This window comes from Muntiacus reevesi, chromosome 5 (assembly GCF_963930625.1).
Source record: "Muntiacus reevesi chromosome 5, mMunRee1.1, whole genome shotgun sequence".
Lineage (NCBI taxonomy): Eukaryota > Metazoa > Chordata > Mammalia > Artiodactyla > Cervidae > Muntiacus > Muntiacus reevesi.
Window position 1 is genome coordinate 125,059,892 of NC_089253.1, and position 23,646 is coordinate 125,083,537.

The window sequence follows — 23,646 nt, forward strand, 5'->3', positions numbered from 1 at the left end:
GGACCTCACACAGTGCAAACTCGGGGCGGGGGGGTGGGGCTCTGTTGAGGGCCTGGGGACCTGCACATCCAGCAGCCTCCGTTTGTGCGACCCAGGCACGGGGACCCTCCAGGGAGCGCTGGTGCCCGGCTGGCGTTGGGCCCCCAGACTTCTGTCCCCTTCCTTCTGGGAACCCTCTTCCTCCTCTTTCCCTCCCTCGCTTCCCCTAAGACCCTGGACCTAACCTCAGTTCACTCAGGGTTTTAACCTAGCATCCAGAAGCAGGCTGTCATCCAAGAGTTCTGCTTTCCCCCTGCAAAAGCAACTAAGGCAAGGAAATGCAAAGAACTCGGCCAAGTTCCTGGAACATGTGGAGGGGCAAAAACCTAGTGAAAGCAGATTAATACAATTTACAGCAGCACGCAGATCCCCTGGAAAAGCTCCGCTCATCAGGTGGGACTCTGGAGCCGTCCCCACAAAGGCTCCCCAAGGCCACAATTCAGCAGCAGCAGGTGTGAGGTGAGCTGAGTCACTGTAACCCCCACAGAGCTCCCAGAGTCCAGCCGTCTTCACGGGCAGCCACAGCACCGAGGCAGGGGAGTTCTCAGAGGAGGCGGCAGGACGGGAGGGCAGTGCTTCCAGCCCTGACTCCATCTCTGCGCCTCCACCTGCAAACGGCGTGGACACAGGTCCCTGCTCTGCACGGCCAGGGCTGACCCTGGAACAACACGGGTCTCCACTGAACAGCTCAACGACGATGCAGGCTTTCTCCACCAGAAACTACAGGGCCACCCCTCCCCTCTTCCTGCGTTGGCTGAATCTTAGGTGCAGAGAACCCAGGGCCGCCTGTAAGTTCTGTGTGGCTTCTGACTGTCCCTAACTCCCCTCACCACGGTCAAGGGTCCTCAGCAGAGGATCTAGGGCCTGGGGTCACTGGTGACAGAGTAGCCCTGATGTCGCGTACTTCTGACAGGTGGGCGGCTGTCAGCCACCTCCCCCACCCACCCCCCGAGAGAACCGCCTCTGCCCTCCTCTCCGGCAGCAGGCACTCAGCCCAGAACTGATGTATCTGGTCAGGTCCCCAACGCCCCCTGGCTGCTTCTCGTTCCCAGCCAAACTGGCTCCTGGTGGAAGGGGTCCTGCACGTGAGAGGGTCTTGGTGCTTGCCGGAACACCATGGAGCCAGGAGCCAGGAAATGGCTGTGTGTTCCCATCTCCTTAGTGACCACGGGCCTGGTGGACGCCTTCTAAGTACAGGCCCCTTTAAGCTTCCAGAGCAGAGTCCTGTCTGCTGGACTCCCTCAGCCCTTCGAGCCTCTTTCTTCGACCTGGCCTGAGTCTGCTGCTTGGCCTCCCCACTGAGGACGCAAAGCCTCTGCCACGCAGTCCTGGCTGGGCCCGCTGCAGGCACAGGACGGCCGAGGTGGCCCAATAGGGCCCTGGACCCCAGCCTCAGTCTACACGGGGGCTTTGTAGACGCGTGGACAGTTCCTGCCACGACGCTGGTTACGGGCACAGGATTGTGCAAGCGTGGCTCTCTACGCTCTGGAATCCTGGGTGCTTTCACAGGGACTCTTTGTCAACCGGCACCTTTGAGAACAGCTCACACAGAGGTTTTGCCCTCGCTTGCTCTGGTAGAGATGCTTGGATTCTAAGTTAACAGCCTTCCCAGGGTCTCCCTGTTACCCGAGAACCTGACTGGGGTCCCCCTCCTTGTCCAGCACTTACTTCTGACAATGACCTCCAACTGTCTTCTGGAAGATAAGGTGTGAAAAGGCCCCTCATCGGCCACTTACAGGACGGGGGTCGAGGGCAGAGCGCCCTGGGGCACGCTAGACCACCCAACGGCTACTCTGTGGTCAGAGCTGGCGGCCAGCTGTCGCTTGCTTTCCCATGTTCTTGATTCACCTCATCCAGATTTTATCTGGTCTATCAATAAAACCAGACACTGAGGCTCATTTGGCATCGTGTGTTCTACTCGACTTCATCCTTCACATCTAGTCCCTGTGGGCCAGCGCTCTCAGGGCAGAATGGGAGCTGGACTCTTATGTCCTTTCCGGCTCCCACTGTGGTCTGCACCTCCCTCCCCTCCTCCCCATCGAGCTCCGTGAGGCCCAGTGGCTTGGCCACAGACCTTGGTGTCCTGGCCACTCTCCTCCAGGGACAGGGGGCCTGGAGGACCTCAGCCGAGGGTGCCTATTTCTCAACTTCTCACCTTGAACCTCCAGTCCTTCTAGCCAGGGAGCCCCACCCATCCTACACCGAAGCTAATTCTCTTTGGCCAGAGAGACGGAGACGAAGGGAGAGTCAGAGGGTTAAGTTCTCGTCAGGACCACTGGCCTCTGGGAGATCTTTTCCACTCCCTACTGAGTGGATATCACCTCTAAATACTCTTCCTCGTCAACAGAAGGAAAACACATCTGTGCCCCTGCCGTAAAGGTGAATGGGAAACAGGAAGGGCCTGCATGTCAAGGGCTCCGGGGAGCGCAGCGGGAGAGGCTGGGGCCAGGCTGGCAGCCCTGCTGGGAACCTGCCCCTCTGGCTTCCCACTCGGGGCAAGGTGGGCGCTGACCAGCAGGCACACCTGCTGGCACTGAGGCCCGAGGCCCCCCAGCAGCCCCAGGGCCCTTCCCTGAAAGCAAGTCAGCTGCACCTGCAGCCCCCTGCTGTGAGACCACCGCCTTGGCAACACTCCGCAGCTATTCAGCATGGGCGCTGGTGTGGGCACCACCAGAAGGGGCGCAGGGCCAGCGGCTCCGTCTCCAGGAGGCCCTTCTGGGGGCTCAGCCGCAGTCCGCGGAGCGGCGCCCGGCCTCCCCTCACCGCGCGGCTCCTCTGGGAGGCAGGAGGCAGTGCCGAACCCGAGAGCATGCAGACCGCACTCGTTTGTAAAGATCACTTTACTCTCCTAGAAAAATACACATTGCAAATGTGAGGGCCACAACGCCCCCACCTTGGAGGGTTCCTGAGGGAGAGGGACAGCCTCGGCGTCAGGCTGTGTGTGGGGCGTGTATGCAAGAGGCATGTTAAATATGGGGGGGCAGGTGGACTTTAAAAAAAATTTGTTTTTCCATTTTTTTTTTTTTTTTCTAAAAAAGGAAAACCGAATTGCCATCTGTCTGGCTAACCTCATGTGCGTGCATGTACGAGGAACAGCGTTGGGGAGGGGCTGTCATGCAATGATGCGAAACCAAGATGGCCTCCTTGGATGGGGACTCTCAGGGTTGCAGGAGGAGTGGGGTCTCTGGGGGGCTCCCCTCAGCCCCGAGACCAGTGCATCCGCGGGGGAGGGCAGAAAGCCCACTTCCCTGCAAGGGGAGTCGGAGCGGAACACGTCAGACGGCCTATGAAACACCGGGTCTGTCCTAGAAGACGAACGGTTGTGACTTCCCGTGCTCCAGCGAGGGAGCCACAAGCACGAACGTGACCGCGCCGGGCAGTGTGCTCTGGGCTGGCTGGCAGAGGCCTGTAGCGCAGAAGGGCACCAGCGGGAGGAGCCGGCCCTCCAGCGCACGTCCTGCGAGGCACAGGTCGCCAGGCCTCGACCGTCAGCGCCGCCCTGAGGCCGCTACTGCAGGCTGAGAAGAGTCCCGAGGCCAGGAAGGGCTGCACGCGGCCCGGGCCCTCAGAGGCCGATGGTCTGCAACACCCTCCTCTCACTGTCATTGAGGTGGCCCGAAAACATCACGTAGCAGGGCTGCTGGGCGAACTGGCAGAGGAAGTCTGTGAGGTACGCCTAGAGGGCGGGGAGGGAACACCTGAGGGCTGCAGCCAGGGCGGGCCAGGTTAAATCCAGAGTGCCACAGGCACTTCCCAGGACCACGCCTCGCGTGCTACCCCAGGACTGACAACACAGCTGTGGGAAGCTGGATTCCAGCACTGGGTGAACCTCAGCCCTGCTCAGTGAGCCAGACAGAATGAACCAGGAGGCACGAGAGGAACCAGGTGGGAGCAGGGAGCATCGGTGGGAGGAGGGGGACAGGGGGCGCCGGGTGGGAGGAGGGGGAGCAGGGAGCACTGCGGAGAGGAGGAGGACCAGGGGGCGCCGGGGGGAGGAAGGAGAGCAGGGGGCACTGCGGGGAGGAGGGGGACAGGGGGCGCCGGGGAGAGAAGGGGGAGCGGGGGCGCCGGGGCACTGGGGGTATTAGGGGCACTAAGACCTGGCTGCTCACAGGGCGCCGCACCTGCAGGTCGATCTGATAGAGCGGGTCCGTCAGGGCATCCGGGTCATCCTCCTCATCGTCCTCGTAATAGTCCTCTTCTGCAGAGAGACAGCCAGGACCGGTTGGGAGCAGCCCCGGGCAGGGAAGCGTCACCCGTGAGGCTGAGCTCAAGGGGCACAAAAGCCCAGGTGCCGCCCTTTGAGGACACCCCCCCCCGGCCCTCTGCGTGCACGGCTGTCATCCGCACCCACCGTATTTACTCGTGGCAAGAATGTCGGACAGGAGCTGGCCAGCCAGGCCGTCCTCCTCCTCCTCCTCCTCCTCCTCCTGGTCCTCCCACATGTCGTTGGCGTCATCTGCTCGGAGAGGAGAAGCAGCTGGCGCACAGGCACGCACCTCCCCTCCCACCAGACCAGCCAGGAGGAAGGCCCCGGGGTCTCTGCGCCGCAGCCCTAGCCCCAGGGGGAACCAGGGGTGAGCAGATCCTCCCGGAAGTCTGACTGAAAGTTGACTGTGCTGGTGGGCGGGAACAGGCTGAGAGGCTCCTGAGAGAAGCCGGGTGGGAAGGGCGGCACCGCAGCAGGCAGCCCCTGGAAGCCAGCCCCATGCGGGCCTTCAAGGTGAGCCCCAGAGCAGTGGGTAGGGAGAGTGCGGGGCGCGGGGCACCTTGGCTCCACTCGGCAGGGGCAGCTTGGCGGGCGGCATTGGCCTCCATGACACTGGACAGCTCGTTGATAATAAGCTTCAGGATCTTGACCAGCAGAGGGATGTTGGTCCAGCGCTCGGGGTCTACGGAGGAAAGAGGAGGCTGCCCTGGGCTGCTCCCTGCACCCAGCTCTCCACCCCCAGGCCACACCCAGCCCTGAGTGTGTGTGTGTGCGCCGAGTGCTCAGCTGTGTCCGACTCTGTGACCCCGGGGACAGCAGCCTGAAGGCCCCTCTGTCCATGGGATTCTCCAGGCAAGAATACTGGACTGGGTTGCCATGCCCTCCTCCAGGCGATCGTCCTGACCCAGGGATTGAACCTGGGTCTCCTGCATTGCAGGCAGATTCTTAACCATCTGAGCCACCAGGTAGCCCCCAGTGCTGAGGCTCATGTTAAATAACTTCATTGTACTGAACATCACAGGAGTTTAGAGGTCAGAAGAGACAACAGCCGTCAGGAGTGAAAGGGGACGAGCTCTGCCCGTGAGAAAAGCCGGGACACCATGGGCTTGAGCAGGTCAGAGCGCCACAGGCCCCGGACACGCAGCTGCGGGGATGGCATGGGGAGTGTGAACCTGCGGTTGGATGGCAGCTGCAACCACAGACGTGGATGCAGGGGTCCCAGGCCCAGAGCGGGGTGGCCGCCGTGCGTCCCATCACTCGCAGCCACACGAGGACCACACACGCTGCTCCACTGCTGACCCGCGTCCCCTGCTGCGCCCGAGGGACCCATCACTGACAGCCCCCCCAGGTGTCCTAGCCCAGTGGGGGTGGGGGACGGTGCCACGTACTCTTGGCTGACTTGGAGCGGGTGCGGACGCCCTCGTCGGGGCTGTGGAGCTCCTCGCCCTTCACGCGGATGTCCTGCAGCCGCCGGTCGTCGGCCGTGATGCCGTGCTGCAGCAGCTTACACAGTGCCACGGAGCTGTGGGGCAGAGGGGGCTGTGAGTCGGCCTCCCCCAGGGGCCGTGCCTGACCGTGACTGAGGGAACGAGCCTCCAGGCTGGCTGGGGGACACCAGAGTCGAACTGAGAGGGGCTCCTGGTCCTAAGGACGGGCGGTGAGAACGGCTGTTGAGCAAAGCCAGAGTGGGCAAGCAGCACGTGGACGCCCACCGCGGAAGGTGTGCAGGGCGGTGAGAACACGGGTGAAGTCCAGCCTAAGTGGTTAGAAAGCTGGCTTTAAAAACAGAGGAAGCCAGCAGCAGCATTCAGCTGGGGCCGGGGAGGGGCTCTTGCCAGCAGAGATCCCGTTTTCTGGGAATTTAAAGATGGCAGCTACTCACAGCCACAGTTCAGCAAGAAGGAAGCGGGGCCGGGGGAGCCGGGGCCCACCTGACTTTGCCCTCGTACTGCCCGTAGAACAGGTGCTGCCGGCTGGTCCACTCGGCCATCACGAACTCCAGGGCGGGCTTGCCGGTCGGCCCGGGCAGGCTGCACAGGAACTCCAGCAGCGGCTCCAGCTGCGTGTGCACCAGGTGCGCGAACACCATGATGAGGGACTAGGGGACAGGGGACAGCGGCTCAGGGACCCGCACTCAGGCCCAGGCCCCCCCGCGGGCGCCCCCGCACCTGCATGACGCTGAGCGTCTCCGCCTGCTGCATCTTGCTGAGGACGGCGCGCAGGATCTGGTCCAGGCTCTCGCCCAGCTCCCGGCCCGCCCGGGCGATGAGCGTGGACACCAGGCGGCCCACGAAGGCGGCGGTGAACTCGGAGGTGCGGGGATCCAGCAGCTGGCTCACCACCCGCATGACGTACCACAGCCCGCTGTGGCCCTGCTCATCACGCCACTGCGCCACCTGCTCCAGCGCCACCGACACGTAAGCCCGCAGGCACTCGCCTCCGTTCTGCGGGCACGGGCAGCCGGTCAGCGCCGGGCTGCGGACCCAGACGCGTACACCCGCCCCCCGGATCTCTCCCCAGAGCAGGAGCTTCAGCTGCCAGCCTCCACCTCTGGTACCGCAGAACGCGGCTGAGCTGCAGCGGAGACGGGCCCAGGTCTGGGGACAGAGCAGACCGCTGCCTTGAGCCTCCCCAGATCGCCCCCTGCCGACTCTACTGATGGAAGAGGGCTTCTCGGGGCCCGAGCCTCCACGGCTGGGATCTCTTCTTGGCACACGGACCCCACTCCTTTGAGCAGTTGGAACCCTTCCCGGTCCTCTGGACAAGTACAGGTGGGAGGGCTTTCTATCGCTAAGGCAGGAAACACCTCAGCCTGCCGCTCAGACGCACCGTGGCTCAGACCCCGCGCAGAGGTACCTGCATGGTGGCGTTGTCATCCGTGTGCAGGGTGCACTGGGCCACGGCGGGGAAGGCCTGGCAGATGAGCAGCTGCGAGAGTGGGGGCTTCGTGTTCCGCACCACCGTGGTCAGGATGTCGATGGCTGTCTGCAGGGGAGGAGTCAGGCTGCCTCAGGGGCAGGAAGGGAGGGCCTAGGCGAGCTCCCAGCCCTCAGGCGGCGGCCTGCTGGTAGGGGAGGTGGAAGGGCAGTGGACTGCCCAGCCGGGGTGGTGTTGCAGCAGCCCTGCCCCGTCACTGGGGGTGCCTTGGGAACGAGGCCCCACCGTCCTGCGCCCAGGGCCACCCCTGCCCTGGGAACACATCACGACTGGTCAGGGGTGGCGCGGGCCTATAAGGAAGAGGACGCACCGCACATAGCCCCGCGGGGATCTTGTCCGCAGGCGCCTGCATGATGCTGACCAGGGTGGGGATCAGCCGCGTCTGCATGGGGCCCTGGCAGGCCTCGATCTGGGACAGCTCCTTGAAGACGTCCTGAGACAGCGAGGCCACCACAGGGTCTAAGGAGAGAGGACGTGAGTGCTCCGGCCATGCCGCCTGCCGCTGGCCCGCACCCAAGCTGCCAGCTTCTCCTCGACCTCTCACCCGGACCCGGGGTCCAGGGCAGCTGCGGGGGCCCGGGAGGCAGTGCATGTGACCTGATGGAGTTGGGGACAAGTCAGCAACAGCTACTCTGAAAACAAAACCTGCCTCTTTCCCTGGGACAAATCTCTAATGCCTGTATTCTTATGAAACGTAAATTCATTAATGAGCCCAAATGCTGAGAAAAGAAGCCCCCACTGACAGCCTGTTAAGGAGACACCATCGTCTCAGAACTGCCTCAACACTGACTTTTCCGGGTCCCACATGTTGAGGAGGACTCCATGCCATCTCCTGGGGGCGCTCCCAAAGCCACTTGAGGGCAAAAGAGAAAACCTTCAAACAGCAGAGCCTTGTGAAGAAACAGAATTTAGCTACATGTGCTTCACCTACGTAAGAAAACCAGAAACACTCTTCCCTCTATGGAGCGTTCAGTGTGCAGGGCACCAAGACACACAGTTGCACAAGATGAGCACTGGAAACCACTCAGAGGCTCGTGACCACAGCAGTGAAGAAGCAGTAACACAGCCACTCGGGGGAATGTTACGTGACGGGCAGAGAGAATGCAGTCTGTACGCATGCAGGGTGGAATCCTCCTTAGGGCCCGTTTTTAAGTGCAAAAACCAACCAAGTAAAATGTCTAGTATGTGCTTAGTCACGTAAGTCATGTCTGACTCTCTGCAACCCCATGGACCATGGCCTAAAATGTCTAGTACGACCTCACATTAGTACCAACCCCCTTCCAAGCATCAATATGCATTCTTCAGATATAAACGTGCTCAATGTTTTTTTCTGAAAATAAAACCAAAATTTGGGATTCTGTTCTATGAGTTTTGGAAAACAATCTATTTACTTACTACAAGGTGAGCACCTCCCCATGGCTTTAATTATTTCTTTGGATTATTAATGGCTGCACAGCATTCCATTTTATGGATGTAATTACTCTCTATTTCCAAAGACTTGCTACTACAGAAAACACATGATGAACATCATAGACGTCTGCCTGTCTCTTCTTCGGCTCCCCTCTAATCCTAGTTCTAGGCCTCTTCTTTCAGGAAGCTTTTGACTTGGTGGCTCAATCTCCCACCTCACTGCTGGTGCTTTAGTCCAGCTCCTATAAAGAGCGAGCCCCAGGCCCAGGCGCTCTGCCGTCTGATCTGCACACAACCAGACTCGCGCTAATGCACGGTCCCCTCTGCACTGACGCACATGCGCGGCCCCGCCCCGCGTACCGCGTACTTTAGTCCAGCTCCTAAAAAGAGCGAGCCCCAGGCCCAGGCGCTCTGCCGTCTGATCTGCACACAACCAGACTCGCGCTAATGCACGGTCCCCTCTGCACTGACGCACATGCGCGGCCCCGCCCCGCGTACCGTTGCTGTACTTCAGGAAGATGGCGATGGTGAAGGGGCAGATCTTGCTCTCCATGCTCGCCGTGAACTCGGGGTCCACCGTGCAGACGATGCACAGGGTCTCCATCACCAGGTTGAGGACCTCGGAGCTGAACTGGGCCGCGAGGTGGATCAGGCCGTCCAGGACGCTGGGCAGGAAGGGCCGCAGCACGGCGGTGCTCTCGGAGACTTTGAGCTGGTCGCAGTAGCTGGGGACCGGACAAGCGAGGGCTCAGCAGCGGCCCCGCCCCGGCCGCCCCGCAGCGTGCCCGCGACGGGCCTCACGAGGCTACTCCTAGCGCTCGCCAGACTTGGACATCTTTCTGTAGCTCTTATTTTTTAGAATTTTCAGCACCACCATTTCTATGTTTTCTAATGTATTTCTGCTTTGGTCTTCACGATTTCCTTTAAAATTTCTTTCATCCCCCTATTCTGTTATGAAATCACAGTCACAGCTATATACAAATCATTAAGATATTAAGTCAAATGCATTATGCTTCCTCAGACTATTGTTTTAGGCACATTCCTCAGATAGATAGATATAAAGATACATATATATATATGTATTTTTTTGTTATTTTCCAGTTAAGTGTTTTTAAATCTCTTCCAATACAACAGTTATTCATTGATAATGAGACTACTTTTTACTTCCATGTTACAAAAATTTTGTACTTTTTGCATACTAAAATTAGATCAATTTATAGAAACATTTTACTCATACAAACTTGGTGTACTATTTGTGGGGTTTAGATGTTTGTTTTAAAACAGAAACAGACTCACAGATTAGAAAATGAACCTGCGGTTACAGGGGGAGAAGGGTGGAGGGGAGGGACAGTGGGAGTTTGGGATGGACAGGCACACAGGGCTGTACTGAAGACAGGTGACCAGCAGGGCCCCGCCGTGCGGCACAGGAGCCCTGCTCGGTGCTCTGTGACCATCTACACGGTGAGAGTTTAAGAGCTGACATGTGCATGACTGAATCTTCGTCTTGACCCCTGACACTAACAGCACTGTTAGTCAACTATTCTCCAACATAAAGTTTTAAAAAAATTCACCTCAAAAGAAAGTTTGTTACACATACTTCTACCTTGTTAACCTCTTAATCAATAAACATTTACTAGATGCTGCTCACCATGTCCAAGGGGGTACATTATTAAAAATACATCATCCACGTCTTTATTTTTCTTATCTACAGGATGGTAACAACTCAATAAAAATACTGTTTTTGTTTGTTAAAAGAACCTAGTGTGGAGACAAGGCCCTCCCCAGGTTCTCAGTGAATGGTTTCTCTTAGTCTAGGTGTCTTGTAACATCTGTGTGTCAGCCGCTGGGTTCACAGGTCACGGTGACAGCACACCTGTGGGCTTGGACCTCAGGTCTGACCACTCCTTGCTTCTGGGTCACAGCACCTTGATGCTCAAGGCCACCATGCCCTGCACCACCCCTCCTGAAGAGTGGGCTGGGCAGACACTTGCACTGGGACTGGCTGGGCCCACTCCTCCCGAGGCGGCCGCACTCCAAGTGTCCACAGAGTCTGGAAGGTCAGAGAGGCCGCCCTGTGCGCTCAGACCACACGGGACCTTCTATGCCACGCTGAAGACGTTAAACCTTACTCTGGAAGTCAGTGTGTCTAAGTTTTTTTTCCTTCACAAACCACTTCTGACATCTAATTTCTTCTTTCCCCTACAGTCTTTAGGGAAACCGACAACCCAGGAAAATGCTGTGTGTCCAGGGGCCTCATGGACTGCTTGGCATGCTCTGCCTTTCTCCTGGGTACCTGCATCCCAGAGCTTCGAGAGGATAACCAGGGCCATGAGAGTTTCTGTTGCAGCAGCAAAAATACAAGTACTTGATTCCAGAAAGACCAGTTTGAGAGCTGAGATAACAAAGATGGCAGCAGTCAGAGGCTGCAGGCAGCAAAACCCTTCGAGGGGCCCTGCGGGAACTCAGGCAGGAGAAGCTCTGAGCACACACGGGGGCAGCTGAAGTGGGAGAGAGGGAACCAAGCTCCAGAGGCAGGGGCTGGTGTCTGGGAGGACAGAGCTCTGCTTTAGGTGCAGGATCCACAGGTGTGGGGTCTGCACCTCTAGGGCGACAGGGGCAGCAGGCAGGGGAGGCCTGCAGGTGGACGCCGTTAGTCTTCAGGTACTCAGGCCTGTCCTGGTACAGACAGGAGCACACACGTGAACCTGGAGCTGAGGAGAAAGGTCGGCATATGTGTGGCAGAGAAGCGCGGCCCACGTGAAGGATTGTCACCAGCACCCCGTCCAGAGCGCTCTGAGGCAGTGTGCAGTGGCACACACGCCGTGACCCGAACGGACGCTGGAGCTGGGTAAGAAGAGAGGACAGCTGGGCGGAATGATGGCCGGGGGCACTGGTGACCCGAGACGGGCAGGCTCAGAGACGCGCTGAAGACAAGCCGGGCTGAGCCTGGCTGCAGAACTGAAGAGGGCAAGGCCACACGCGAGCCCTGGCTGAGGACAGGCACAGCGAGACCCTTCCCTCACGGGGCCTCGCCCCCGGGTCCGCGCTTCCGCACACGACGCACAGCTCTGAAAACGAGGCCGGGCCACTTCTCTGCTCTGCATGGTCACGGCTTCCGCTACTTCTCCAGGGACAGCAGCTACACCTTTCAAGAAAGCCCTGCCCGCGGAATCAGAGAACTGAAAGTTATTTAAAAAACGTTCTCGTCACACATTCTAACTATAAAAGTAGTATAAAATGTAAATTTTTCTCAGCTTTACTGCAGCTTACTTCATCTATGAAATGGTCAGCATGAGCGCTGCAGCGCCTGGATGCGCGTCCACACTGTACAGGTTTTCCCTCATCCACTTTATCACCACGTCCGTCCCCTCAGGTCCCCCTTCTTCTAGGGGAACGTGTGGTCTCCACTCTCCGTTACACACAGCGTGGCCGCCGACAGGCACGCTCCACGCTGGAGCCTCAGGCCTGACTCATCCTGGGACAACACTGAGCTCCCTTCCACCTCTCCCTGCCGTCACCCCTGGCCTTCTGCTCTCCTTCACAGCAAGTCTGGCCTTTCCAGAAGCCTCCACAGGGAAGTGTGTGGCTCATCTCACTCAGCACAGTGCCCTCATGGTCCATCCAGCTGCTGCAGACAGCAGGCTTCCCCGGCACAGCTGAGTTCCGTCCACGGGACACACATCACCTTCACCTGCTCCTTGGCTGATGCCCTCAAGCAGGTTCTACAGCCCGGCTACGTGAACAGCACAGCAAGGAGTGCAGGAATCGCTTCAAGATCGTGTTTTCATTTCCTCTGGATGGATCAAATTAGTAGCTCTATTTCTTAAGTTTTTAAGATCCCCCCCCCCAAACTCTTCTCCACAGTGGCTGCACCAATTTACACTCCCACCAACAGTACAAAAGTGTTCCTTTCTCTCCACACCCTCATTAATCTTGCTATCTTAAAAAAAAAAAAATAAATAACTAGCTTGTTTTTTTTTTGGCTGTGCTGGGCCGTCACTGCAGTGCGTGGGCTCAGCAGCTCTGGCACACGAGCTGAGTTGTCCGGAGCATGCGGAATCTTCCTGGACCAGGAATCAAACCCGTGTGCCTGTGCTGGCAAGTGGATTCTTATCCACTGAACCACCACAGAGTCCTCTTCTTGTCTTTTTGATACTAGCCATGCTGAGAAGTCTGACGTGAGAGCTCACTGTGATTTTGACTTGCATTTTCCGGGTAACTAGAGGTGCCGAGCACCCTTTCATGTACCTGTCGGCCACCTGTACGTCTTCTCTAGGAAAAAATCTTTCCCCATCCTATGCCATTTACTTTTTACCGACTGTTTATTTGCTGTTGCGCTGTGTGAGTCTGTGCTGTATTCTGCGTTTTGACCCCTCACCAGGTAAACGGTTTGCAAATACTGTCCTTCCTTTAGTAGGCTGCTTCTTCCTTTGGTGCAGGGCTTCCTTTGCTGTGCCTTTTTACCTGATGTAGTCCCACTCATTTATTTTTGCTTTTGTTGCCTCTGCTCTTGGTGTCGAATGTAAGAAGTCATTGCCAAGACCAGTGTCAGAGAGTTTAATTTTTATGGTTTTTCTAAGAGTCTCCTGATTTTAGGTCTTAGGTTCAAGTCTTTATTTTGAGCTGACTTCAGTATATGGTGTAAGACTGCTGTTGTTCAGTCACTAAGTCGTGTCCAACTCTTTGTGACCCCATGGACTGCAGCACGCCAGGCTTCCCTGTCCTTCACTATCCCCTGGAGTTGGTTCAAACTCATGCCCACTGAGTCAGTGATGCCATCCAACTATCTCATCCTCTCTTGCTCCCTTCTCCTCCTGCCCTCAGTCTTCCCTGGCATCAGGGTCGTTCACTGAGCTCTTCTTCAGCTCTACCCATCAGGTGGCCAAAGTATTAGAGCTTTAGCTTCAGCATCAGCCCTTCCAATGAATATTGGAATATTTAGGACTGATTTCCTTTAAGATTGACTGGTTTGATCTCCTTGAAGTCCAAGGGACTCTCAAGAGTCTTCTCCAACACCACAGTTCAAATGCATCAACTCTTCGGCGCTCAGCCTTCTTTATGGTCCAACTCTCACATCCATATATGACCACTGGAATTAGCTTTGGCTAGATGGACCTTTGTTGGCAAAGTGATGTCTCTGCTTTTGAATATGCTAAGTTTGTCATAGCTTCTCTTTCAAGGAGCAAGCGTCTTTTAATTTTATGACTGCAGTCACCATCCACAGTGTTTCTGAAGCCCAAGAAAATCACTGTTTCCATTTTTCCCCCATCTACTTGCCATGAAGTAGTGGGACTGGATGCCATAAAGTAAGCTTTTTGAATGCTGAGTTTTAAGCCAGCTTTTTCACTCTCCTCTTTCACCTTCATCAAGAGGCTCTTTAGTTCCTCTTCACTTTCTGCCATTACGGTGGTATCATCTGCATATCTGAGGTTACTGATATTTCTCTCAGCAGTCTTGATTCCAGTTTGTGATTCATCCAGCCCGGCATTTCACATGATGTACTCTGCATATAAGTTAAATAAGCAGGGTGTAAGATAAGGGTCCAGTTTTTCGAATACCATTTACTGAAGAGACTGTCCTCCCCCCGTGTGTTCTCAGCTCCTCTGTCATAAAGTAACTGACCACAGAAGTGCAGGTTTGCAGCTGGGCTCTCTATTCTGCTCCATGGATCTTTGTGTCTGTTTTTAATGCCAATACCATCCTATTTCGATTACTATCACTTTGTAATATAGTTTAAAATCAAGAATTGTGATACCATACAAATTCTGGAATTGTTTGTTCTATTTATGTAAAAAATGCCATTGGAATTTTGAGCGGGACTACACTGAATCTGTAGATTGCTTTTGGTAGTTTGGACATTTAATTAGTGTTCATTATTTCAATCTATGAACATGACATATGTATTAGTTTGTGTCTTCAATTTGTTTCCTCGATATCTTATAGCTTTCTGTGTATAGCTCTTTCATCTTGGTGACTTATGTTTATTCTTAGATATTTTATTGTTTTTGATGCAACTATTTTTTCAATTTCTCTTTCTCATAGCTCATTATTATTTTCTTTTCTAACTGCTCTGCTCAGGAGCTCCAGTACTATGTTGAGGAGTGGTGAGAGTGGGTACCCTTACCTTGTTCTTGATCTCCAAGAGGAAAAGCTTTCAGCCGTTCATTGCTGAATGTATTAGCTGGGGCGGGTGTCATATATGGCCTTTATTGTGTTGAGATATGTTCCTTCTACACGCTTTGTTGAAAGCTTTTGTCATGAAAGGGTACTGAATTTTGTCAACCGCTTTTTCTGCATCTACTGAGATATCCATATGTTTTTATTTTTCATTCTATTAACTGGAAATTACATTTATTAATTAGCTTATGTATGCTGAGCCCTTTGTATCCCAGGAGAAAGTCCCACTTGACCATGGAGTGTGGCCCTCTAATTGTGCTGCTGAACTGAGTTTGCCAGCAGTGTGCTGAGAGTTTGCATCGACACGCATCAGGCACACTGGCCTGTTGCTTGCTTTTCCTGTAGTGTCCTTGCTATCAGGGTAACGCCGGCCTAGAAAAATGAGTTTGGAAATGTTCCGTGCTCTTCAGTATGTGGAGGGAGCTTGGGAAGGGCTGGTATTTACCTTTCTCTGAACGTCTGGTGGAACTCGCCAGTGGGACCATCAGGTCCTGGGCTTTTCTCGTGGCGGGCTTCTCGTTTACTGACTCACTCTCCTCATTAGCTACTGGTCTGTTCAGATTTTCAAAGTCTTCATGGCTCAGTCTTGCTAGGCTGTATGTTTCTAAGAGTTTATGCGTTTCTTCTAGGTTACCCAATTTGTTGGCATACACTTGTTCACAGTGGTCTCTTATGAACCTTTGTCTTTCTGTGGCATCAGCTGTAAAGTCTCCTATTTCATTTCTGATTTGTCTGAGTGTTCTCTCTCTCCTTTTTAGTCCAGCTACAGTCCAGCTATAACTTTATCTTTTAAAAACACCAGACTCTTCCTCTGTGTCTCTGGCTTCTCATCTTCCTCCTGCTGCCACGGGGCTTAGTTTGTTTTCTTTCGAGCTCCTGACGAAGAAAGTGAGGTTGTTTGAGATTGTTTTTTCTTTTTCTGCTTTATGTTAAGTGTTTTCACTTATAAACTTCCTTTGTTAGAACTTCTTTTTCTGTATCCTCTAAGTTTTGGTATGTTGTATTTCCATTTTCATGTGTTACAAGACATGTTTAGATTTCTCTTTTAATTTTTCCTTTGACCCACGGGTTGTTCAGAAAAGTAGTATTTGACTTTCATGTATCTGTGATTTTCCTAGTTCTCCTGCTGTAACTAACTTCACTCCGTATGATCTCCACCTTAGACTGACCAACGCGGGCAGCGTGGCCTGTCCTGGAGCACACCCCCGCACGCCCGGGAAGGGGGCGCCTCAGCTGCTGCTGCATCAGCTGCCCCGGAGGTCTGCCGGGTCCATCTGGCTGCACGCGCAGTTTAGGGCCAGTGTTCCACTGCTGATTTTCTTTCTGGACAAGCACCCACTGTAAAGGGGGGGGTACAAGTCTGCCGTCGCCTCTCCTCTCGGACGTCAGCGTCTGCTGGGTATACTGAGGCGCTCTGACGGCAGATGCACATGTGTTCGTGACTGTTCCATCTTCCTGATGCATTAGCCCCCTTATTGTATGATGGGCAGTCTCATGTGACAGCTTCTGGATTAAAGTCTACTTGCTGATAAAAGTACAGATATTTCACTCTCTTCTGGTTTCTACTTAAGACAGAGTACCGTTTTTCCATTCCTTTACTCTGAGCCTGTGTGTCTTAAGACCTGTAGTCTTAACTGGTTCTTTCTTCCAATCCATTCAGCTCATTTGACCTTTAATTAGAGAATTTAGTCCATTTATATTAAGATAACTTCTGGTAAGTAAGGCAGTTTACTAACTGCCATTTCATTAACTTCTTGCTGGCTCTCCTGTGGCCTCTGTTCCCCACTGCCCCCCTGGCTGTGCCGCTCCGTGAATGGCGATCTTCCACAGAGAAATGCCTTCCTTCTTCTCTCTTTATTGTTTGTGCGTCTATCACAGACTTTTGCTTTGTGGTCACCATAAAGCATCTTACAGATATAAAGAATCTCTACCCCTTTACTCCCACCCATTAATGTCTCTGATGTCACGATTTAACCTCTCTTATACTGTGTATTGGTTATAATGAGGGCTTCCCTGGTGGTGCAGACAGTAAAGCGTCTGCCTACAATGCAGGAGACCTGGGTTCATTAAGCTGGTTATTTGTAGTACTTTCATCTTTTACCCTTTATACTGGAGTCAGGTGGTTAACACCATCATATCACAGTATTAGAGTATTCTGAATCAATAATATACTTACCTGTAGCAATATATTGTATGTTTTTACATTAGTAATATGCATCTTTTCATTTCAGCTTGAAGAATTTCCAGTGTTTCTTGTAAGGCAGGTCTAGCGGTGAAGTCCTTCAGCTGTGTCTGTCTTGGAAAGTCTTCATCTAGCCTTCACTTACGAAGGACAGCTTTGCTAGGTAAGGTATTCTTGGTTGGCAGTTTTTTCTTTCAGCACCTAGAATGTATTACTCCACTGTCTCTTGGCCTGCAAAGTTTCTGCTGAGAAATCTGTTGTTGGCCTTACAGGAGCTTCCTTGTATGAAAAAAGGTTTTTGCCTCTTGATGCTTTGAAAATTCTGTCTTTGATTTTAGATAGTTTTATTATACTGTGTCTTGAAGAATATCACCTTGGGCTGAAATTCTGGGGTGAAGTATATTAGCTTTAAAACTAGGAGGTGCAAAGCCCCCTCAGATTTGGGAAGTTGTCATGCATTATTTCTTTAAAAAGGTTTCTTCCTTTCTTCTGGGACTCCCAATTATGTATCTACTATTTCTCGTAAAGGTACCACTGGGTTCACATTTCTTCCTTTGTTTTCATTCTTTATTCTCTGTCATCCTCTGACTGGATAATTTCAAAGGCCCCATCTTCTATTTCACAGACTTCTACCTGATCCATTCTGCTACTGATATTCTCTATGGCATTTTTCATGTCATTTTCTATATTTTTCAGCTCTAGAACCCATCTGTTATTTTTTTATGATTTCTCTCTCTTGGCTGAATTTCTCATTTTGTCTGTGAGTTGTTTTTCTGATTTCAAGAACTTGACTTTTTATGCTTTCCTGTAGTTAACTGAACTCCCTAAAATGACTATTTTGAATTCTTTATCACATAAATCACAGATCTCCATGTCTTTGGGGTTGGTTATTGAAAAACTACTGTGTTCTTTTCTGATGTCATGTTTTCTTGGTTCTTCAGGTTCCTTTACGTCTTGCACTGCTGTCTTCACATCAGAAGCAGCAGTCAGCTCCTTCAGGCTCTAGGGACCAGCCTCTTGCAAGTGTTCAGTCTTGAATTTTTCGCCCCAGTGCTGCGCTGGAGAGTCTCCACTGGACTGTGGACTTCAACAAAGGCTCCCTCATCTGCGGGTAACTGTCTCAGTCAATGCTCTCCGAGAGTTCCTGGACCACTCCTCGATCCAGAGCTGGGACAGTCTGTGCTCCTTACACAGGTGGCTAAGATTCCCCCTGGCTCCTTGGTGTATGGGGTTGATGACAGAATCAAGCCAAATGGCACCACAGCCAGGACTGTGGCTGGCAAGTCAGTGGCCAGGACGTGAGCCTGTCTTCTCAAAACAGCGCTGCTTGTCCTCAGGTGGCTCTGCACTTGGACAGATGCCAAACTGTGGGCGCAGGAGCGATAAGAGCGTCCTGGCAAGTCAGTGGCCAGGACGTGAGCCTGTCTTCTCAAAACAGCGCTGCTTGTCCTCAGGTGGCTCCGCACTTGGACAGATGCCAAACTGTGGGCGCAGGAGCGATAAGAGCGAGGGCGCCTTGCTCAGACTCCTCTGACAGCCCGCACCCTGGTGCTCTCTACGGACACACAACAGTGCCCAGCGTCTCAATCTGCTTCAGAAGGTCAGGCGGCAGTGCAGGCGGGCGGAAGATAAACTCTGGGTTTTCAGGGTTTCAAGCAATTCTTAGGACTCAACTGAGGCTCTTAGGTTTGAACTTGAAAACACCCCTGCAAACACCAACGCCTCTCTGGTCTGGGGAGGAGCACAAATAAAGGACTACCTGAGCCACGAGCTGTGAGAAAGGTGCAAAACTGGGGAAAACACACACAGTTTGCAGGCCATATTATCCCAGATTTGGTTTCTAGCACAGATGCCATCAGTCAAGCAGGCAGGCTGGGCTCTCAGCCCACTTCTGTGCTCTGCCCCACCACTGTGCAACCCCCGGCAAGTCAGGCCTCTCTCAGAGCCCAGGCCTGGCCCCTCTGTGGGGGAGGGAGTTGTCCAGATGGTCCCAGAACTGAACTGAGTTGAAAAGGAAAGGAGGATAAACAGGACACAGCTGGGACTCACAGAAGCCCTGTCCTGCCAACATTTATCCTGCAGATCTTCGTCAGAAATGTCCGAGCAACACAGTGACCTGAGCAACTGCTGTTTGGGACTTCTACCCTGAGCAACTTTCTCTTAAGACAGGTCTGCTTGCTCCAAGATGGTGTACTCACCCCCAGATGGCTCTCACTGCGGAGATTCGAACTGACGGGGGTTGTGTCTCATGAAGACCACTAACTGTTGCCTGAAGAAACTGCTGGATCAATTCAGGGGACATAGCAACAGTGAAACGACTGGCAGCCCAGAGGGCCCGGCCCAGGAGGAAAGGTGACACTGGGAAGGAGAGACAGCAGTCAGGGGCAGGACACGACACGCTCCAGCTACTCGCCCCTCCTCCCCAGCCCCGCCCCTCGGCGCGCTGCAGGACTGGGCACCGCCTCACACACACAGCTAACGGACAGGAAAAGCAAGGCCGTGAAAGACAGAGGCAAACGTGTGACCTGTGGCACAGAGCCTGAAGCAGCCTCCCAGATTCCCAAGGTACATTCTGAACATTCCTGGACTAAAAAGACATCCCAGCCCTGACCCCACCCCAGCTCTCACCATTCCTCATGCACTGCTAACCAGCTCTCTGGAAGCTTCTCCACGGCCAGTTTTTCCCTACCCGTGGACCACTACTGGAATATTACAAATTACATCTTTGTCATTCTCTTATTTAAAATGCCAATAAATTCCACAGCTTACCAAATAAACCCCCTTGGATCGGTGCCTCTGGCATCACCTCCAATTCCCCTCTGTGCCTCCAAACTCAGGCACACAGCCCACCCTAGGAGGCTGTCATCTTATCTTGCCATTTCTGTGCTTGGTTTTTAAGCCAACACACTCACCTCTCCTTGCATTATCTAACTGATCTCTTGGGCTGAAGGAATCCTAACCATCTCTGTGCCACTTTAATCCCACGTCATCAGCTTTCTAACATGAACTCTATATATATATATATATATATATATATATATATATATATGTATTTAAATATATATATAGATAGATAGATATTCCAGCCACTGGGATAAGGGTTGCTGTGCCCTGCCTATTATTAAGATGCTTGAGGATAGAGACTATACTTATTCAGCTGTTACAGGGCTTAACTTTGTTACCTGTACAATAAACATTAGCTGATGGGACCTATTCAACGGAACCTAGCAAACCGTGCCAGATAATTACATAATAAATCACATAATGCAGAGTAACAGTTCTCAAAATATGGTCCAAGAAGTCCTGGAAGTTACAAAAGTAAAACCATTTTCTTTTTCAAACCATTTCATTTTCAAAACTAAGATGATGTCTGTTTTGGTCTCACTCCCTGTCGAGTACACAGTGGTTTTCCAAAGGTTATATGACGTGTCACCATGGCTCTGACAGCTAGTGGGATGTATGCTTGCAATTCTTATGTTCTGAAAGCTTCTCAGTTTTAATTTCTAGTATGTTAAATACTGTTACATGTGACAAAAAAAATCTCCTTGGGGTCACTGATAATTTTTAAAGGTGTAAGCGGGTCCCGAGACCAAAAAGTTTGAGAATGGCTTGTATAGAAAAGCTTTGCTGGGGCAAATTCTGGAAAGAATATGCTGGTGGGTGTTAGAAATTCCAGCACTGTCGTCAGCATATAATCACACTGCGTGCATCAGGGACAGGCGCTGTGGGATGGAGGGGTGTGTGAGACGGGGGTTCCACTTGCACGTGTTGTAGAGTCCAGCAGAAGAGAGAAAAACATTCGCCAAAAACAACGCATCGCACACGTGGTAACTGCAGAACAAAAAGGAGCACCCTCAGTGGGTCTGAGACCACTGACGCTCCACTGCTTAGTTCTGTGACCTGTGACTCAGAATGAGAGATGACCTAGTGACCTCATTAGAGACAGAGGAGACTCTCCGATGGCCTAAGTTACCCAAAGGGCTAACTCGGGAAGAGGACGCAAGACAGTGGACTGGCAGGGCAGGAGCAACGCGAGGGTCCCGCGACTTAAGGCTCAGAGAGGAAGCAGAGACAGAGCTGGGGTCTCGGTCTCAGGATGAGAACGGGGCACTGGCGCGCCACACAGACGCCGCTGTCCCGAAGCCACAGCCCTGCGCCGTGAGGAATGGGCTCCATGCAGGTGAGGCGATTATTTTTAAGGCTAGTAGTGAACACAGACGTAAGAACAGAACACTTCAATTGTCTAGTTAGAACAGTTTGAGAAAGGATGGATAGTTTGAGAAAACTGACGGGAGGCAAGCAGAGAGGATGAGCCTGACAACACGCTGCCCGAGGGCACAGGGGGCTCTGCATTTACAACCTGCAGAGCAGCCTCCCTCGCGTCCTCTTCAGACCCAGACACCACCCCGGGCAGTGGGCGTGAGCCCGGGGGCAGATGCGGGAGAACGGCAAGGAAGAATGAGCCATGAGGCTGCCCCAGACTCAGAGCTGCGACACCTGAGTCAAGGTCCCTGGGCAGTGCAGAGTCAAAGGAGCCCCAGCTCCAGGCTGCAAGAAGAATCCCACCCCAAGGTTCACATAAGTAAACAACAGAGCTGAGCCCCCCAGAATCCTGCTGTGCTGAGACACACCTGAGAGGTTGAGGTCTGCAAGGACGACACCGGTCAGGAAGCCATGCATGTCGAAGGGGATCCTGCCACTCTTCACGCTGTCGGTGATGATGGACTTCACCGAGCCGAGCGCCAGCATGCAGGCCTCATGGACCTTCCACCTGCCAAAGGGACCCCCACGGCCGAGTCACACAAACCCACTGCCGAAGACCCAAACCCTTGAGGCAAAGGCACTTCAGCAAGCCTGACCCTGAAGGGCATTGAGCTGCTCTTCCAATCTAAGCCTGTATCTAAAGACAGTATAATTTAACAGTAACAGGTTTTTCTAACTAAAAACAAAGCAAAAGTACTTCCTTTCCAGGCTTTTTAAAAAGGGATAAAATAAAAGCATTGAACCAACTATTTTAAAGAAAAACTGCTCTAGAACAGGTGATTCAAAGGAAGGATGCCTGCCCTCACCCGACGCCCAGAGGGTGCCCCCACGAGGGCGCCCGCTGCCCCCTCTCACCAGTGCTCGGCACCGCTGCTCTTGGTCTGCTCAGCCTCCTGTAAGTGTCGGGCGGCTGCGGCGGCCAGGGCGGCTGCGCTCTCATTCTGGAAATCAGAGGCCACAGCCTAGGGCGAGAGGAGAGGTGCCAACAAATTTCTGTGCAAACTAAAACCATAAACTGCACTGCCGTGCACGCGGCTAACGTGATCAGATACATTCATAATGCAATCCTGAGCTGTACGAAGGTCTCTAAGTTAAAGCAGCACCCGTCTCTCTGCAGAGGCTGAGCTCTCTAAAGCTTACAGAATGAATGACTTCCCACAGCTACATTCTGCAGAGCATCAGGGGTCAATGAGAGACCAAGCTGTGGACAGCGATGGACCAGGTATTTGTCCTCTGGGAGGTCAACTTGGAAAAGCAAGGCTAATCTACTAAGCAACATGGCATGGCCTTCCTGAGGCGCCTTAGAAACACCAAAGGACGAGAACTGCCCACCAACAGTGAAATGGGAATAAATGTCGCACCAGACAGGCAGCAGCTTCCCCACAGACCACAGGCTGGAGACAGCTCTGTGCTCCGGTCAGAGTCAGAGGAAACGGGCAGCCACCTGGACGTTCGCCTCGCAGCAATCGAGGCTTTTCAACTCTGCCAGTCTCTAGTCTGTGCTACACACAGACTCCTGCTGAAGACTGAACTAAACTGAAGAGTTTCTGATTCAAACACCCTCTCCCATTACAATAACATGCCCTGCACAATTCTTACATCAATATTGGCATGTAAATCAGAACCAGACCAAGGACTTTGGAATTCCTGAGTCTCAGACTTCACTTGAGATGCTGTGTGTTAGTCACTCAGTCATCTCCCAATCGTCGCGACCCCATGGACTGTGGCCCACCAGGCTCCTCCGCCCACCGAATTTTCCAGGCAAGAAGACTGGAGTGGGTTGCCATTCCCTTCTCAGGGGATCTTCCTGACCAAGGGATTGAACCCAGGCCTCCTGCAGGGTTGCAGGCAGATTCTTTACCATCTAAGCTACTCTGTTACCTGCCCCAGTCTAAGGTAAAGCTGCCCAAGACCGGCACTGAGCTAAGGCTCGAGGGAGGTCTAGAACGAAGAGGAGAAGTTGACGCTGCCAGCACCCCGGGGAGCGGGACAGTCCTCTCACCAGCAGCAGGTCCTGGGCCGCAATCCTGACGGTGTAGGAGAAGGTATCGTCATCCTCATCTTCCACAAACTGCTGGGGATTGGCGGTCCACACTTTGATCTGAAAGGACGATGCAGTCAGCTCTCTGTGAGGTCCCTCTGCCGGTCCACACACGAGGCAAGATTCCAGCCTTCTGTCTTTATCTTGAACAGAATGCTACGCTTTCTGATGCAGAGAAGCAAACCCTTTATCAAGCCACGCAACTAAGGCTGCTGCAGAAGGTGGCTGACTGCTGGCCCCTCCTACTGTCAGTCGGCTGTGACCCCAACAGGTCAATTTGCTGAGTCTAGTAGGTTCGATGGGAATCTAATGTGAAAATCACGTCAAATCCTGGGACACAGTACAGGCATTAACGTATTTTTAATGCTCTCTTCTGGTCTGATGACT

General features: G+C 53.3%; 1 protein-coding gene across 1 annotated transcript in view; it reads right to left on the reverse strand.

Moving 5' to 3' along the window:
* Positions 1-2,861: 2,861 nt before the first annotated feature.
* Positions 2,862-23,646, reverse strand: part of IPO9 (importin 9) — a 38,025-nt gene continuing 17,240 nt past the window's right edge. Inside the window, exons 11-24 of the mRNA XM_065936374.1 lie at positions 23,221-23,319; positions 22,074-22,180; positions 21,587-21,726; positions 19,154-19,313; positions 9,095-9,321; positions 7,497-7,645; positions 7,106-7,234; positions 6,418-6,693; positions 6,181-6,347; positions 5,638-5,771; positions 4,809-4,931; positions 4,394-4,498; positions 4,164-4,240; positions 2,862-3,715 (exon numbers count right to left, since the gene is read on the reverse strand). Of these exons, the coding sequence (XP_065792446.1) occupies positions 3,605-3,715; positions 4,164-4,240; positions 4,394-4,498; positions 4,809-4,931; positions 5,638-5,771; positions 6,181-6,347; positions 6,418-6,693; positions 7,106-7,234; positions 7,497-7,645; positions 9,095-9,321; positions 19,154-19,313; positions 21,587-21,726; positions 22,074-22,180; positions 23,221-23,319 (2,004 nt within the window). The 3' untranslated portion in view covers positions 2,862-3,604. The remainder of the gene's footprint in view (positions 3,716-4,163; positions 4,241-4,393; positions 4,499-4,808; positions 4,932-5,637; positions 5,772-6,180; positions 6,348-6,417; positions 6,694-7,105; positions 7,235-7,496; positions 7,646-9,094; positions 9,322-19,153; positions 19,314-21,586; positions 21,727-22,073; positions 22,181-23,220; positions 23,320-23,646) is intronic.